Source organism: Panthera tigris, chromosome F2, assembly GCF_018350195.1.
Source record: "Panthera tigris isolate Pti1 chromosome F2, P.tigris_Pti1_mat1.1, whole genome shotgun sequence".
Lineage (NCBI taxonomy): Eukaryota > Metazoa > Chordata > Mammalia > Carnivora > Felidae > Panthera > Panthera tigris.
In genome coordinates this window covers 74181491-74194162 of record NC_056676.1, presented here as the reverse complement: position 1 = coordinate 74194162, position 12672 = coordinate 74181491, and the positions used below count along the sequence as shown (strand labels likewise).

At 61.1% G+C, this 12672-nt stretch overlaps 1 protein-coding gene across 6 annotated transcripts in view; it reads left to right on the top strand.

The window, feature by feature from the left end:
• The window catches only part of ST3GAL1 (ST3 beta-galactoside alpha-2,3-sialyltransferase 1), a 96126-nt gene extending 84185 nt beyond the window's left edge, over nucleotides 1-11941 (top strand). For all 6 annotated transcript variants that reach the window (XM_042973382.1, XM_042973383.1, XM_042973384.1 and 3 more), the window contains 5 exons: nucleotides 648-844; nucleotides 1891-2070; nucleotides 2835-2880; nucleotides 4277-4396; nucleotides 6185-11941. In XM_042973382.1, the coding sequence (XP_042829316.1) occupies nucleotides 648-844; nucleotides 1891-2070; nucleotides 2835-2880; nucleotides 4277-4396; nucleotides 6185-6358 (717 nt within the window). In that variant the 3' untranslated portion in view covers nucleotides 6359-11941. The remainder of the gene's footprint in view (nucleotides 1-647; nucleotides 845-1890; nucleotides 2071-2834; nucleotides 2881-4276; nucleotides 4397-6184) is intronic.
• The last annotated feature ends 731 nt before the right edge of the window (nucleotides 11942-12672 follow it).

The following is a 12672-nucleotide window of genomic DNA, read 5'->3' as shown; positions in this document are numbered from 1 at the left end:
CTTCCGGAGAGAGCTGTCTGAGCCTCCTCAGTCTCCAGGTGCCCAGCAAAAAGGAAGGTGCCAGGGAGGGACCCAGTGAGCACAGGGGGGAGCTAGGGGCCCAGTGAGCACAGAGGGAAGGGGCTCCGGGCCCAGTGAGCACAGCGGGGAGGGGTTTGGGGCCCAGTGAGCACAGCGGGGAGGGGCTTGGGGCCCAGTGAGCACAGCGGGGAGGGGCTTGGGGCCCAGTGAGCACAGGGGGCAGCTTGGGGCCCAGTGAGCACAGCGGGGGAGCTCTGGGCCCAGTAAGCACAGGGAGGAGCTCGGGGCCCAGTGAGCACAGGGGGGAGGTAGGGGCCCAGTGAGCACAGGGGGCAGCTTGGGGCCCAGTGAGCACAACGGGGAGGGGCTTGGGGCCCAGTGAGCACAGCGGGGGAGCTCTGGGCCCAGTGAGCACAGGGGGGAGCTAGGGGCCCAGTGAGCACAGGGGGGAGCTCGGGGCCCAGTGAGCACAGAGGGCAGCTTGGGGCCCAGTGAGCACAGCGGGGAGGGGCTCGGGGCCCAGCGAGCACACGTGGGGCGCTGGGGGCCCAGCAGCCGGCTGGCTGAGCAGCGGCCAGAGGCAGCACAGCTGGGCTGACCTGTCTCCTTCCGTCCTCGGCCCGCAGAGGCTCCAGCGGGAGAAGCAACCCAATAACCTGAACGATACCATCAAGGAGCTGTTCCAGGTGGTGCCTGGGAACGTGGACCCCCTGCTGGAGAAGAAGTCGGGGGGCTGCCGGCGCTGTGCCGTGGTGGGCAACTCCGGGAACCTGAGGGAGTCCTGGTACGGGCCTCAGATAGACGGCCACGACTTCGTGCTGAGGTGAGCGCCCGTCCCCTTAGCTGCTAGAGGCGCCTCGGCCCAGGGTCAGGAGGTCGAGACACCCCAGTCCTGGCATGGCCGGGCTCCCCCGCGGACCCCAGGCCCCCCCCCGCCCCCCGAGGGCCTCAGTTTCCCCAGCCGTGCATCGTGGGAGGGAAGCGGACGAGCAGCGCCTCTCTGGACCCAGATGGGAAACGACTCGCGGGAGGAAGCCAGCGGGGCCGGGAGCTTGGCACGGAGACGCCTGGCGAGAGGGCAAGATTCATTTGAAGACTCCCGTTTAATCTTGAAAACTCAGTCCCGTTTTGCAGTCGAGGCCGTAGTAAAACCGCATGTCTTTAATGTAAATTCGTTTCCCCGTCACCGAGTAAAAACAGATCCTCCAGGAAGACCCGTATCCTGGGTTTCTTGTCATAATCTCCACCACACTGTGCGCTCGGCCCCCGGGGTCACGAGCGCCTCAGCGCGAGGACAGGCAGCAGGGGGCTGCTGCTCCCCAGGGGCCTTCTAGAACAGTCTCCCGTTTCCGTGGTCTCCGCGTTTATGCCCTTAGACCCCTCGCCTGGCTTCTGGGAGCCTCAGTGTGCCCGGCGTGCAGCAGGAATATTCGTGGTGAGGGGGAGCGGGTCAGACAAACCTGACTTGGAGCCTGCCACCCGGAAGCTGTGTGTCCTGAGACAAATTCTTTGCCCTCGGGTTTCTTCCACCGGAAAATAGGGCCTCAGGACGCCTCCCAGGCCTGGTTGGCATTACCATTAAGGTGTTAACGAGGTGCCTTGAGGGGCCAGGGTGGTGCCCTGTGCTTCCTAGGTCATCAGCAGAGACGATGGTCAGGCTCGCGTGAGGTCGTAAAAGAAACGGAGAGAAAACGAACAACGCAAGCTTTTGCGCTGCGTCTTAACGACTTGAGTCCCTTTTCCAGCTCAGGAAGCTGGGGCCCAGCCACGGAGGGTGAGGCACCAGAGGTGACATCACAGGCTTGTGGAGCTAAGGCTGACCCGTGCCCGTGGGATGCGACGCGCGACCTTCTGTCCCTTGTCCCCCAGGATGAACAAGGCCCCCACAGCGGGCTTTGAGGCCGACGTCGGGAGCAAGACCACGCACCATCTGGTGTACCCCGAGAGCTTCAGGGAGCTGGGGGAGAACGTCAGCATGGTCCTGGTCCCCTTCAAGACCACCGACCTGGAGTGGGTGGTCAGTGCCACCACCACGGGCACCATCTCTCAGTGAGTCCCCTGGGGGCTGGGGTGGAGAGGCCCCTCCCCTCCCTCCCCTCCCTCCCCTCCCCTTTGCCCCCCTCCCCCTCCCCCCCCCAAGAGGGCTCAGAGGCCCGCCCTGAGCATGCCTTCCTAGCTTGAGAGCCAGGCTCGGGTTCCTAGCTCCCTCCCTCTTCCTGAAAGGAAGTGGCTTCACTGTCCTCACGGCCAGAAGCCTCCTTGTCTGAGGACCAGCCAGCAAGCCTGACGGATTGGGGTGCAGGATGCCAGGGGCCGCCCTCCCAGGAGGGCCCTGAGGGAGGCGGGCTCAAGCAGGGGAGGAGCGAGTGGGCCAGGCCTGGGCTCGGCTGCCCTCCCACCCTGTCCCCCTTAGATGGAACGTGAGGCCGGGTGGCCGGGCGTTTACACCTTCACCTTGGGGCACACGTAACCTTGCAGATGGAAAGGGGGCGTTCGTGGAGCTCATCGGCCAGCGCCCTAGCAGTGGCAACGTGCGCTCTGGCCTCTGCCGCGCTCCGTGGTGTGGGGACTTGGAGAAAGTCGCCCCCCTCCCCCCACCTTTCTGGGGGAAAGGCGGCGGTTTGAAAGAAAGTTCCTGAATTAGCCACGAGCGCCCTCTGGTGTCTACAGAGGGCCACTGCTGCAGGGCGACGGGGCTGTGGCAGGGAGGCCGCATCCCTCCCTCCCTCTCCAGTGTCCCCCAGCCAGAGCTGCGTGCAGGCAGCCTGCCCCCCCCCCCGCCCCCGCATTAACCGCTCTTTCTCCCCTTGCAGCACCTACGTCCCTGTCCCCGCGAAGATCAAAGTGAAAAAGAATAAGGTGAGTCGAACTCGGCCCCTTGTCCTCTGAGCTCAGGCTCCTTTCGAAGGAGCTGTACAGGCTGGAAAGCACCACCTCCCCCCTCTGCCGGCGCCTGGCCGCAGAGAGCCCTTGGGCCCCCCGTGCCCGCGGAGGCCGTAGCCCCCACTCAGCTCCCCTGCTCCACAAACACCGGGAAAGTGTCCCCGAGTGGGGGTCCCGGACCAGCGGCGTCACTGGGATCCTGTCACAGATGCAGAGACTCAGACCCACCCCAGACCTGCTGAATGAGACACTCTAAGAGGAGGGGAGGGGGCAGCCATCCGGGCTTTTACCAGCCCTCCAGGGATGCTGATGCTGGCTGCTCTTTGAGACCCAGCGCTGTATGGCGTGAGCTTCTGAAAGCCAGACCTCCCCTCCTGCCTCCATAGCTCCGTCGTCCCCCGGGGGCCCCTGGTATGGGGGTTGGCCGAGACTTGGGCAAAGGGCGGAAGGATGGAAGAAGTGAAGTGTCCACCCCACTGGTCCTTTGCATATGCTGTCCTCTTCAGATGGTGAGGTCAAGATCAGAGAGGTCGAGTAACTTGCTCAGGAACACACAGCCAGTTTGTGGTATGGCTGGCCCCGGGCCTCCAGCACCTGCCATTTGCATGGGTGCGTCACCCAGGGAACGGGGGGAGCCCTATGTGGGCCCAGTGGGTACATGGGAAAGCCTCCCAGAGATGGCAGTCCCTTGAGGCCTGGCTGAGTGATGACCAGAGACCTGCACGGTCCTCTGTTCCAGTCCATTCGTGGGGGCTGGCCTTAGGCTTCCTGGACATGCATTCCCTCTACCGCCTGAGACGCCCCCTTCGCTGTCCTCGAAGCAGCCGTGGGGGTGGAGTCAAGGGCAGGTCTGATACCAGGCACCTCCCAGCTTGGCCACCCTGGCTGTGTGACACCGGGCACATCACCTAGGCCCTCTGAGCGCGGTTTCCTCATCTATAACACGAGGAGAGGGAAAGCTAGCGCGTGGGGCCATGTCGTGGCACAGAGATCATTCGACGGGTGGGCGGCTCAGCGCCTGTGTTTTCCTGCCCTGTGACAGAGGCGTCCCTGTCCCCACCACACGCTGTTCCCTGGAACCTCCCTGGCCCGATGTGAATGTTGCCGGAAGTCCTTTTCTCAGCCAGCCTTCTCCCCACCCCCACCCCCGTACTTTATTGCCTTTCTGCTTCATTTCTCTCCGCGGCTCCATAGCTGTGTTCTATCTAGCACTGTCTGCCTCCACGGTTAGGCCACCGCCGGTCCTTCCCACTCGGAGGGAAGGCCCACGAGGGCAGGGCTGCCGGCTCTGTTCGCTGCCCTGTCCCCCAGGGCCACGACCGTGTGGGGCATCCCGCAGGCGCTCACGGGGGGCCCTGTCGTCTCCCCGCAGATCCTGATATACCATCCGGCCTTCATCAAATACGTCTTTGACAACTGGCTGCAGGGCCACGGGCGATACCCGTCCACCGGCATTCTGTCCGTCATCTTCTCACTGCACATCTGCGATGAGGTACACCCGCCCCCCGTGCCTGCCAGGCCGCCCCCCCCCCGGGGGGGAGCCCCTCATTCCGCGTTTCTCTGAGCGCCCGGGGGTGCATCTGCAGTCAGGCTGACCCCCCGGCCTCACCCGGGCCCCGACGTAGCTCTCCTCCCAGAAGCTCCGGTTCCTTATCTCTACGCTCTGGGCGTTCCCGAGAACGTCGGCAGGGGCAAGGGTGCCGGCTCGCTCTGTGCAGGCTCCGGAGGCCGAGTCACAGCTGGCGGGTGGAGGCTCGGATCTGGGGGCAGAATAACGGAGCAGGTCGTAACGGGGGAGAGCTGGGGTCTCGATCCCGGCCGCTCTTAGGATCGTCCCCAGAGCTAAATCCCAGCACCCGGACCACCCCGGGCCCGTGTTCGCCAGAATTTCTGAAGGTGGAAACCAGGCACCCAGGGCTTCCGCTCTTCACCGACACTGAGAACCAGTGATCTTGCCAAGTGCGCGTTGTGTTTTCCTTCGTGGGTCTGCCTGACCGTCCGCCAAGCCATGCTGATTTGGGGTGCTCACTGCCACCCCGGGGAGAGGAGCAGGGGGGCCACAACACCTACACCCTTCTTCCTCCCTGGCCCTGCGTCAGGCGGGGCAATCAGAGGTCACATGCAGCCATCCCCGCCCCTGCCCCACCTGGATCCTGGGGGACATCCAGGGAGGGGGGAGGGGCTGTTCTGTCACCACCCTCCCCGTGCACCCGCACTGTCGCCAGAAGCCTGGGCTGTCTCTCCCAGAAGCCACCTCTCATCCTCACCTCCACCTGGCTGCCTCAGAAATGCTACTCCCTTCTCTTCCCTCCTGCCCCGGGGCCGCTGTGGCCCTGCTGGCCTTCACAAGAAAGCTGTGCTGGCCAGCTGGCCACCGAGGTGTCTCCTGCCCCCGGTGGGGCCCCACCCCCCGAATCTGCCCTCCCCGCTGCCGCAGCCCAGATAGCATTTCCTCTCCCTGGAGGGCATGTTCCTTCCTGGACATCTTCAACGCCTCCCCCGAGACCCAATTCAAGTGTCACCTCCCATCTCAGATCCCTTGCGTCCTTGGCCCTGCTGTCCTCTGTGCTACGGGAGCCCTGACGTTAGCCCCCGTCCTCACTGGTGCTTGTGGTAAGTCACAGGCTCCAAGGTCTGAGACCTGACTCCTGAGTCCCTGATTTCCCCAGCACCCACCCAGGTGGCCCCGGTGATGAACTCTGATGTATTTATCGCAGTGCTTGGCACAGAGTGAGTGCTCAGTAAACGCTGGTCACGTGTGGGAAAGGCCCCCCTGGCCACTGGCCAGTGAGGGCTCCTGAACCGCATGGATATTAGCCTCAGGGAAGAAAGAGTTCAGCACCTACCACCTGCCTCAACGCGGTCATTCTTCTTGGCCCATTTTCCGGATGAGGGACGCGAGGCTCAGAATAGCGGTTTGGCGCTCTCTGGCTCCACGAGGCAGAGCTGGGAGCCCTGCTGGCAACTCCACTCCCCCTGCCCAGTCCCAGGAGCCTCCCTCTGAGAAGAGGCTGTCCTGCGCCGGCACCCTCGGGGCCACCCACGCGCTGGCCTCCCGTCGTGCCTTCTGGCGTTACACTTGACTTTTACGGAACTCGCTTTTGCTTCCCTGAGCCCCTGGGAGTTCCAGTAAGGAACCGGACGGGTTCTACGGAGAAGGGTTTCTAGGAGTCTGGGGAAGCATTGCCTACAGACTCAGGGGATGCCTGCAGGCTCCTCTTCTTAGAGGTTCTACCTGTGGCCCTGCCGTCTGGTTCTGACCTTTGCTTTGCCCCCGCAGGTAGACTTGTACGGCTTCGGGGCAGACAGCAAGGGGAACTGGCATCACTACTGGGAGAACAACCCATCGGCGGGGGCTTTTCGCAAGACCGGGGTGCACGATGGAGACTTTGAGTCCAACGTGACGGCCACCTTGGCGTCCATCAATAAAATCCGGATATTCAAGGGGAGATGACGCTGCAAAGGAGAACTGAGGCACGCCTCTCTGTGTCCAGCCCCAGCCTCTCGCTGGGGCCGTTCTGTCCTGGGAGCTTTGAGGGCCAGCCTCGGGGGTGGGGGCGTTCAGGTGCCCCTCGCGGTCTCCCGCGAGCCAACATTGGGCAGCGTCTGCTCAGCAAGGTCCCCGAGCCCCGCCGGGTCTGCGAAGGAAGTCTCAGGACTGGTCTTAGATGGAGAGGGCCCCTCACTGCTGTCCTGGAGCTGGAGGGAGGTGGGGAGATGCGGGGGAGGGTCCAGTCTCCAAACACCGAGGTCCCTTTGGCTTCTGGGGAGGGGGCAGATACTTGGGACTCTGTGTTCTAAAGGAAAGGACAGTTTTCCGGGACGGATGGGCAGAGACTTTTCCTCTGCCCGGGGACCCAGGGAAGACCTCAGGACAGAGCCGTGTTGGACCATGTGGACACTAGGGGCAAGATCGCGCCTTTCTTTGCACGATGCCCGGCCCCTCCCTCACTTGGCTCGACAACCCCCCGCCCCCCACCACCCCGCTGTCGTCCCAAAGCTCATTTATGGTGGCCGGAGAGGCTCCCCGCCCCGAAGGTCTTCACAGACACGTGGCAGAGTGTTTCAGGCCCCGGCAGATGTCTTCTTCCCAAGCCGATGTCCCTTGAGCGATGGATCTTTGTGGCTGTAACCGTGGCTGAGAGCAGATCTGACCACTTCCGCGTGCCTTTGTGTCTGGGGAGAAATACGCGCATTGGCCGAAACAAGGCAAAAGCCTTGACTCGGGAGAGGGGACCCCCAGCAATGCCGCCCCCTTGCCCTGTGGCTCGGGGCATCTTTTCTAGTTTCCTGAGGCAGCGCCTGAGTTGGAGCAGAGCTAGGATGACGGGCAGTGCTGTCCAGAGGCGCGTCAGCCGTGGAACATCATTCTTGCTTACATTCACAGACCGCTGGATGTGGCGCCCATGACCTTCCAAGGCCACGCGTATAACCTCCACCAGCCGGCACTTTCCCCAGGAAACCCACGTTCTGGGCCACGTCCCTGCTGGCCACCTGCACGGTGTCCTGAGGGCTGCAGGGCCATCCCAGGAACATGAGTTTCAGAGCGGGAGAAGACATACCTCATTCTCTCCCTCCCGGGCTGCTCTGATCTTTCCTCTTCAGCCTTCCTGATTATTTATTGATTTATTCTTTTAACTCCGCTGACGTCGTGTGCACTTTGTGGCTCTGTGGCTGGTCCTGACGGTTTAATTGAGCTTGTTCTTGCTTCGCCTGGCAGCCGGGGAGTGGGGGAGCTTGAATCTAGGTTCTTGGGGAGCTTCAGACTCGGGGTGGGGTGCATCTAGGGCTTGGGGGCTTGCCGGTGGGCAGATCCCAGGGTTTCAGGTGGGCAGCTTTGTGGGGTGCTCCGTACCTCCTTCCCTTCGGCCCCGCCTTCCTTCCTCGTCATTGTGGATTGGATTCGGTCTCGGGCTAAGAATCTCCAAAACCCAGCGGGACTCCCTTGGGGCCGGGTGGGGAGTGGGGTCACACGTATAGAAGGACAGTGATTGTTGGCTCTAGTTACTGACCCTTAATCAGAAAAACCGTTTTTCCTGTTGAGAGCATTTGCTAACAGGCCATGCCACCTTGAGGAGGCGTGACAGCTTCCTGGGGGAGCGTGAGGCATGCCAGTCTGGGAAGCCACGGGGCCTGTCTCCTGCGCTCTCTCGGCTCTCTGGCAAGCCCCGTTCTCCCGGCTGCAGCCTCTCCCTCTACAAACAGGGAGGGAGGCATGTTGTCAGCTCCGGGGCCGCAGGTGGTGTTGGGCAGTTCCCAGGGGTCCCCAGATGGCATGCCGCATTAGTCTGCCCCCGAAGCCTGTGCATATGAGCATCGTCACGGGGAGAGATTCTTTAGCCTTTGTTACATTCTCAGAAATTCAGAATGCAGAATGTGATGTATAAAAAAAAAAAAAACACACACAAAAAACAAACCAACACACAAACGACGTGTGCCCGTTTTAAAGTCCTCCAAAGCATGAGACTCTCGTGACCGGTGAAGGCTCATCAGTCACTGTGAGGTCAACATCTTGATCGTCCACGCTCAGAGACTAGAGCATGCATCTGTCGATTGGCCAATTGAGCCCAGGGACAGCCCTTGAGAACCGTGGCCACTGAGACAGGGAGCAGGGTGGACTCCCGAGCTCTTCCTGGGTCCATACAGGGGTGACAGGTTCAGGGCGCGCAGTCGGCTCCTGGGCGTTGCTGAGTCAGAACAGGTCCCCGTGGGGAGGAGGCGCAGGCTGTCCGGCCCGGCTGCCCGGTCCTGGCCGTCTCGCCCTCCCGCTAGGCCCGTTCAAGCCCGCCTGCCTTCCCATTTAACAGATCAGAAAAGCAGGACCCGGGGAAGGGAAGCGACTTGCAAAAGTGAACCAACAATCGTGATGGCACGAGTCAACCATTTTGAGCAAAACCAGGAAATCGTCGGCTCTCTGTTTAAAACATCCTGAGGTGGGCTTTCCCAGCTGTGTTCCATCCAGCATCTCAGAGAACTGTGATGGGGGGGGTGGGCCTCTGCCTTCTCCCCACCTGGCTCGTCCCCAGGCTGCCCATGGTGGCCCTGGCAAGCCCTGGTGTCTGCCTTTGCCTCCTTCCCCCCAGTGGGGGAGAAACCTTGCTCCTCCCAGTGCCCCAGCACACGTTTGTGTTCATTGGCTTGGTGAAGGGGTCTAAACCCAATACGCTCCAATCACTGGGACTGGGATCGAATGCGCCGATTGGCTTAAGCCAGTTAGCGTCTCTACCCGGGGTAAGGATGGCTGAGAATTGGGCAAGACTGTTTCCCACAGAGCATTGAGCATGCTGTGGGCGGGATAACGAGAAACCCCCAGCCAGAGGAGGCTCTCAAGTGTCCACCCCGCTCACTGTTGGACTCCCAGCCCAGGGCTCTGCCAGGTCTCCAGGCACAGGGCTCCTGGGAGGCCAGCCCCGGGCCCCAGGCATGGAGCAGAGGTGTCCCCGCCCGCAGTCATCAGTGCTGAGCCTAAAGCCAGAAAGATCGGGGCTGAGGAGGAAGGGAGATCTCGGCACTCTTTCCAACCCCCAGTGAGCCAGGACGCTGATTTTCTTGAGCTGGAGTCACCTCCTGCAAAACCAGCACCTGCTTCCACAGGCCCCCCTGGAGCCCCTGCCCTTACCCCCTCCCCCCGTCAGGGCACAAAGCAGGGCAGGTTTGTAGCGTCTGGCCCCCAGAGCCATCGAGCAGAAAAGAAAGTTCTTAAACCCATGCCTTTTGAGACTCTGGCTTCAGCGGGTGTTGTCGGGCAAACCCCACGGGCTGTGCTCAGTGGGAGAAGCCAGATACAAGAAAACAGGACTTAAAATAGGGAAGCCAGACAAGAAGGTGGGGAAGGTGATTCTTGTAAGTGCTGGGGGCAAGAAGGGCTGGGCCTCTGGGTCAAGAGTGGAGTAGAGTCACAGAGAGTATTTGGAGCCGTGACCTCTGCTTTAAGTGTTCCTGTCAAGGCAGCCCGAACGCAAAAACGGGAAACGGAAAAGAGCTCACCGTCCCCCACATGGGGAGCACCAGAAATGCTTCCTCCAGGGAAGGACAAGCCCCGAGTGGCCGCTGTCCAGCGACAGATGGCCGGCCGCTGGCCACGTGCCATCAGGAGCCAGCAGCTGCCCCTGCGCCACCCCCCCACTGCCCCCCAGAGCTCGGGGTTATCACTGTGTCCATCACGGACATCTGGTTGGAAGCAGACATTCCCACAGGCCATGTGGTCTGGGAGACGGAGTCAGCTTTCCACTTTCTCGTCCTGAAGAACCTCCGCCTCTGGGGCACAGAGAGGAGAAGGTGCTGTGGCAGGAGGGGCAGAGACCCCCCCCCCAAGGTGGCATTCACAGTATGCTGGCATCCGGGCACTAGCAGCTTCCTTGCTCATTAGACGAGCGGCAATGTGCTTCCCACAAGCGTCCAGCCCACCCCCCCACCCCCCACTTTCCCTCTCAGCCCGTCAGAGACCTGCACTGGTGTTGAACTTGACCCCCTGGCTCAGCCGCCCTCATTGGGCAGAACTCCCATTTGTGTCCACCTGCGGATGGCCGTGACCCCGACGCCAGCTCTGACCTGCCACCTCGCCCCACCCCCCACCCCGGGAGGCGAGCGCCCTCCCCAGCCGCGTCAGCACGTCGCTGAACTCACGTCCAAGCCAAAGGTTCCCGAGCGCTTTCCGCTCCTTGCGGTCTCGTTTGGTTCCTCGTCGTTGTTGTAAAATTTGCTTTCTTTTCCCTCTCGCCTCGTGTTTGTTTTGTAGCCGAGCGCTAATCTGGATGCATTTGGAATGAAGTTAGCCAGAGTCCGCCTTCCTCAGCCTTTGCTCTGTTTTATTTATTGTTGGACATTTCCAATGATCCAAATCAAAGTGAATCAAAAAAAAAAAAATTATTTTATCGTTTGGGTGTGTGTGTGGTGTTTCTGGGCGGGGGCGGGGCATGCCTTCATGTTGCCCCTCACCCCACAGCTTCCGGTCAGGGGTTCTGCTCAGTGGCTCACCAGCTGAGGGTCTCCTGGCTCTGCGTCCGTCCCTACCAAGTGCCCAGAGGTTCAGGAAGCAGAGCGTTGGCCTCTCAAATGCCACCGCGACTCTCACGGCTGTGTGACTATGGCGAACCACCTCACCTCTCTTACCCTCCGCTGCCCCATCCGCCAAATGGACCTGACCATGCCAGCCGTCAGGAGGGGTGTGAGGTCAAGAATAAAAATCACTCAGGAGGCCCGCCCGAGGAGATCTGCGTCGGCCGCTTCAGGCAGTCGCTGAATGAGCTAGCCTTGGCCGGGGCCCGGGGTGGGCGAGGTAGGGTTCATCTCTTCCCAATAAACGGGTACATCCGTGGATGAATCCCAAGTTTGATCCAAAGTCGGCACAAGTCTCTGACTTTGTGAATAGTCCAGAAATCCAGTCGTGGGGTTCTATAATGTAAAATTTGTGTAAATGGTGAGAGTCCCCAATTCGTGTCGGCTCTCACAACGGCCTGCTGGGCATGAACTTGACTTCTCAAAGCGGTCCTGCGGAGCTGGTGCGTGGTTCCCGGGTTTCCATGTTTGCAAACAGGTGCAGAGTTAAAGCCAGACGAGGGCAGGGGTGGGGTTCAAAGCAAGCGTTCCCTCTGAAGGTCCGGGGCTCCCTGTCACTCTGCTGCCTCCCCAGGGGACGTCTCCCAGGCTGGGACGCTAGGGACGTCTTCCCAAAGTTCTTTGGGAAGTTTGTGGTGAACTTCGGAAAGCAGCCCTCAGAGGCAGGAGGGGACAGAGAGGAACACAGGTGTCCTGGAGTCGGGCTGCCTGTGTTCCTACTTAGCTGTGCGAGTTTGAGCATGTCCCTGAACCTCTCTGTGCCCGACCTCCTTGTGGATAAAGTCTGGGTGAGGGGGTACCTACCCTAGAAACACGCTTGAGAATTAAATGAGTGAATGCACACCACAGGCTAAGAAGAGAATCTAGTGCCCAGGGAGCCTCCTGTAGATGTCAGCTGTTATTAAAGTCGTGAGGAGACGGGGCTCCTGGGTGGCTGGGTCGGTTAAGCGTCCGACTTCGGCTCAGGTCGTGATCTCGCGGTCCATGAGTTTGAGCCCCGCGTCGGGCTCTGTGCCGACCGCTCAGAGCCTGGAGCCTGTTTCCGATTCTGTTGTCTCCTTCTCTCTCTGCCCCTCCCCCGTTCATGCTCTGTCTCTCTCTGTCTCAAAAATAAATAAACGTTAAAAAAAAAAAACTTAAAGTCGTGAGGAGAGAAGGAGATGCCAGCAAAACCGTGAGGCCCCCTGGGGCACCCAGTCCGATTTCTTCTGCCCCCTCTCCTGCCCTGCCCCTGCCGGGGGCTTTTGTGCTGCTTTCTTTCCAAGTGGTTTCTTCAACTCTTAACATTCCCTTTCCTTGTTCCCATCACTTGGCTACCTTCACCCCATCAGGGCCCCCCTCTCAGGTATTGTTAACATGCGGACCACTCCCTCCACTGAGACCCGGCCTCCCCCAAGTTCCCGCCTGGGCGAGCTCCCATTATAGCTGCAATGTGGGAAAGGGGCCACCAGGCGGCGACACGCTCAGCCGGGTGGGTGCTCATCCACCCAGTCCCAGGCCCACGGGCAAAGCCTAGGAAGGGGTAGGAATTAGCTAGGACCCTCCACGGGGAGCCCTGAGGACCTGAAAACGTTTCTTCAGGACCCTCTGGCACCTGCCCAGACACAGAGGACAAGAGCCAGAGCCCTCCAGGCCCAGTGCTGTGCACCCCCCACAAATCCCACAAATGTAGGTCTTCCAGGATTGGGTGTTGGGAACCCTGGGAAGGTC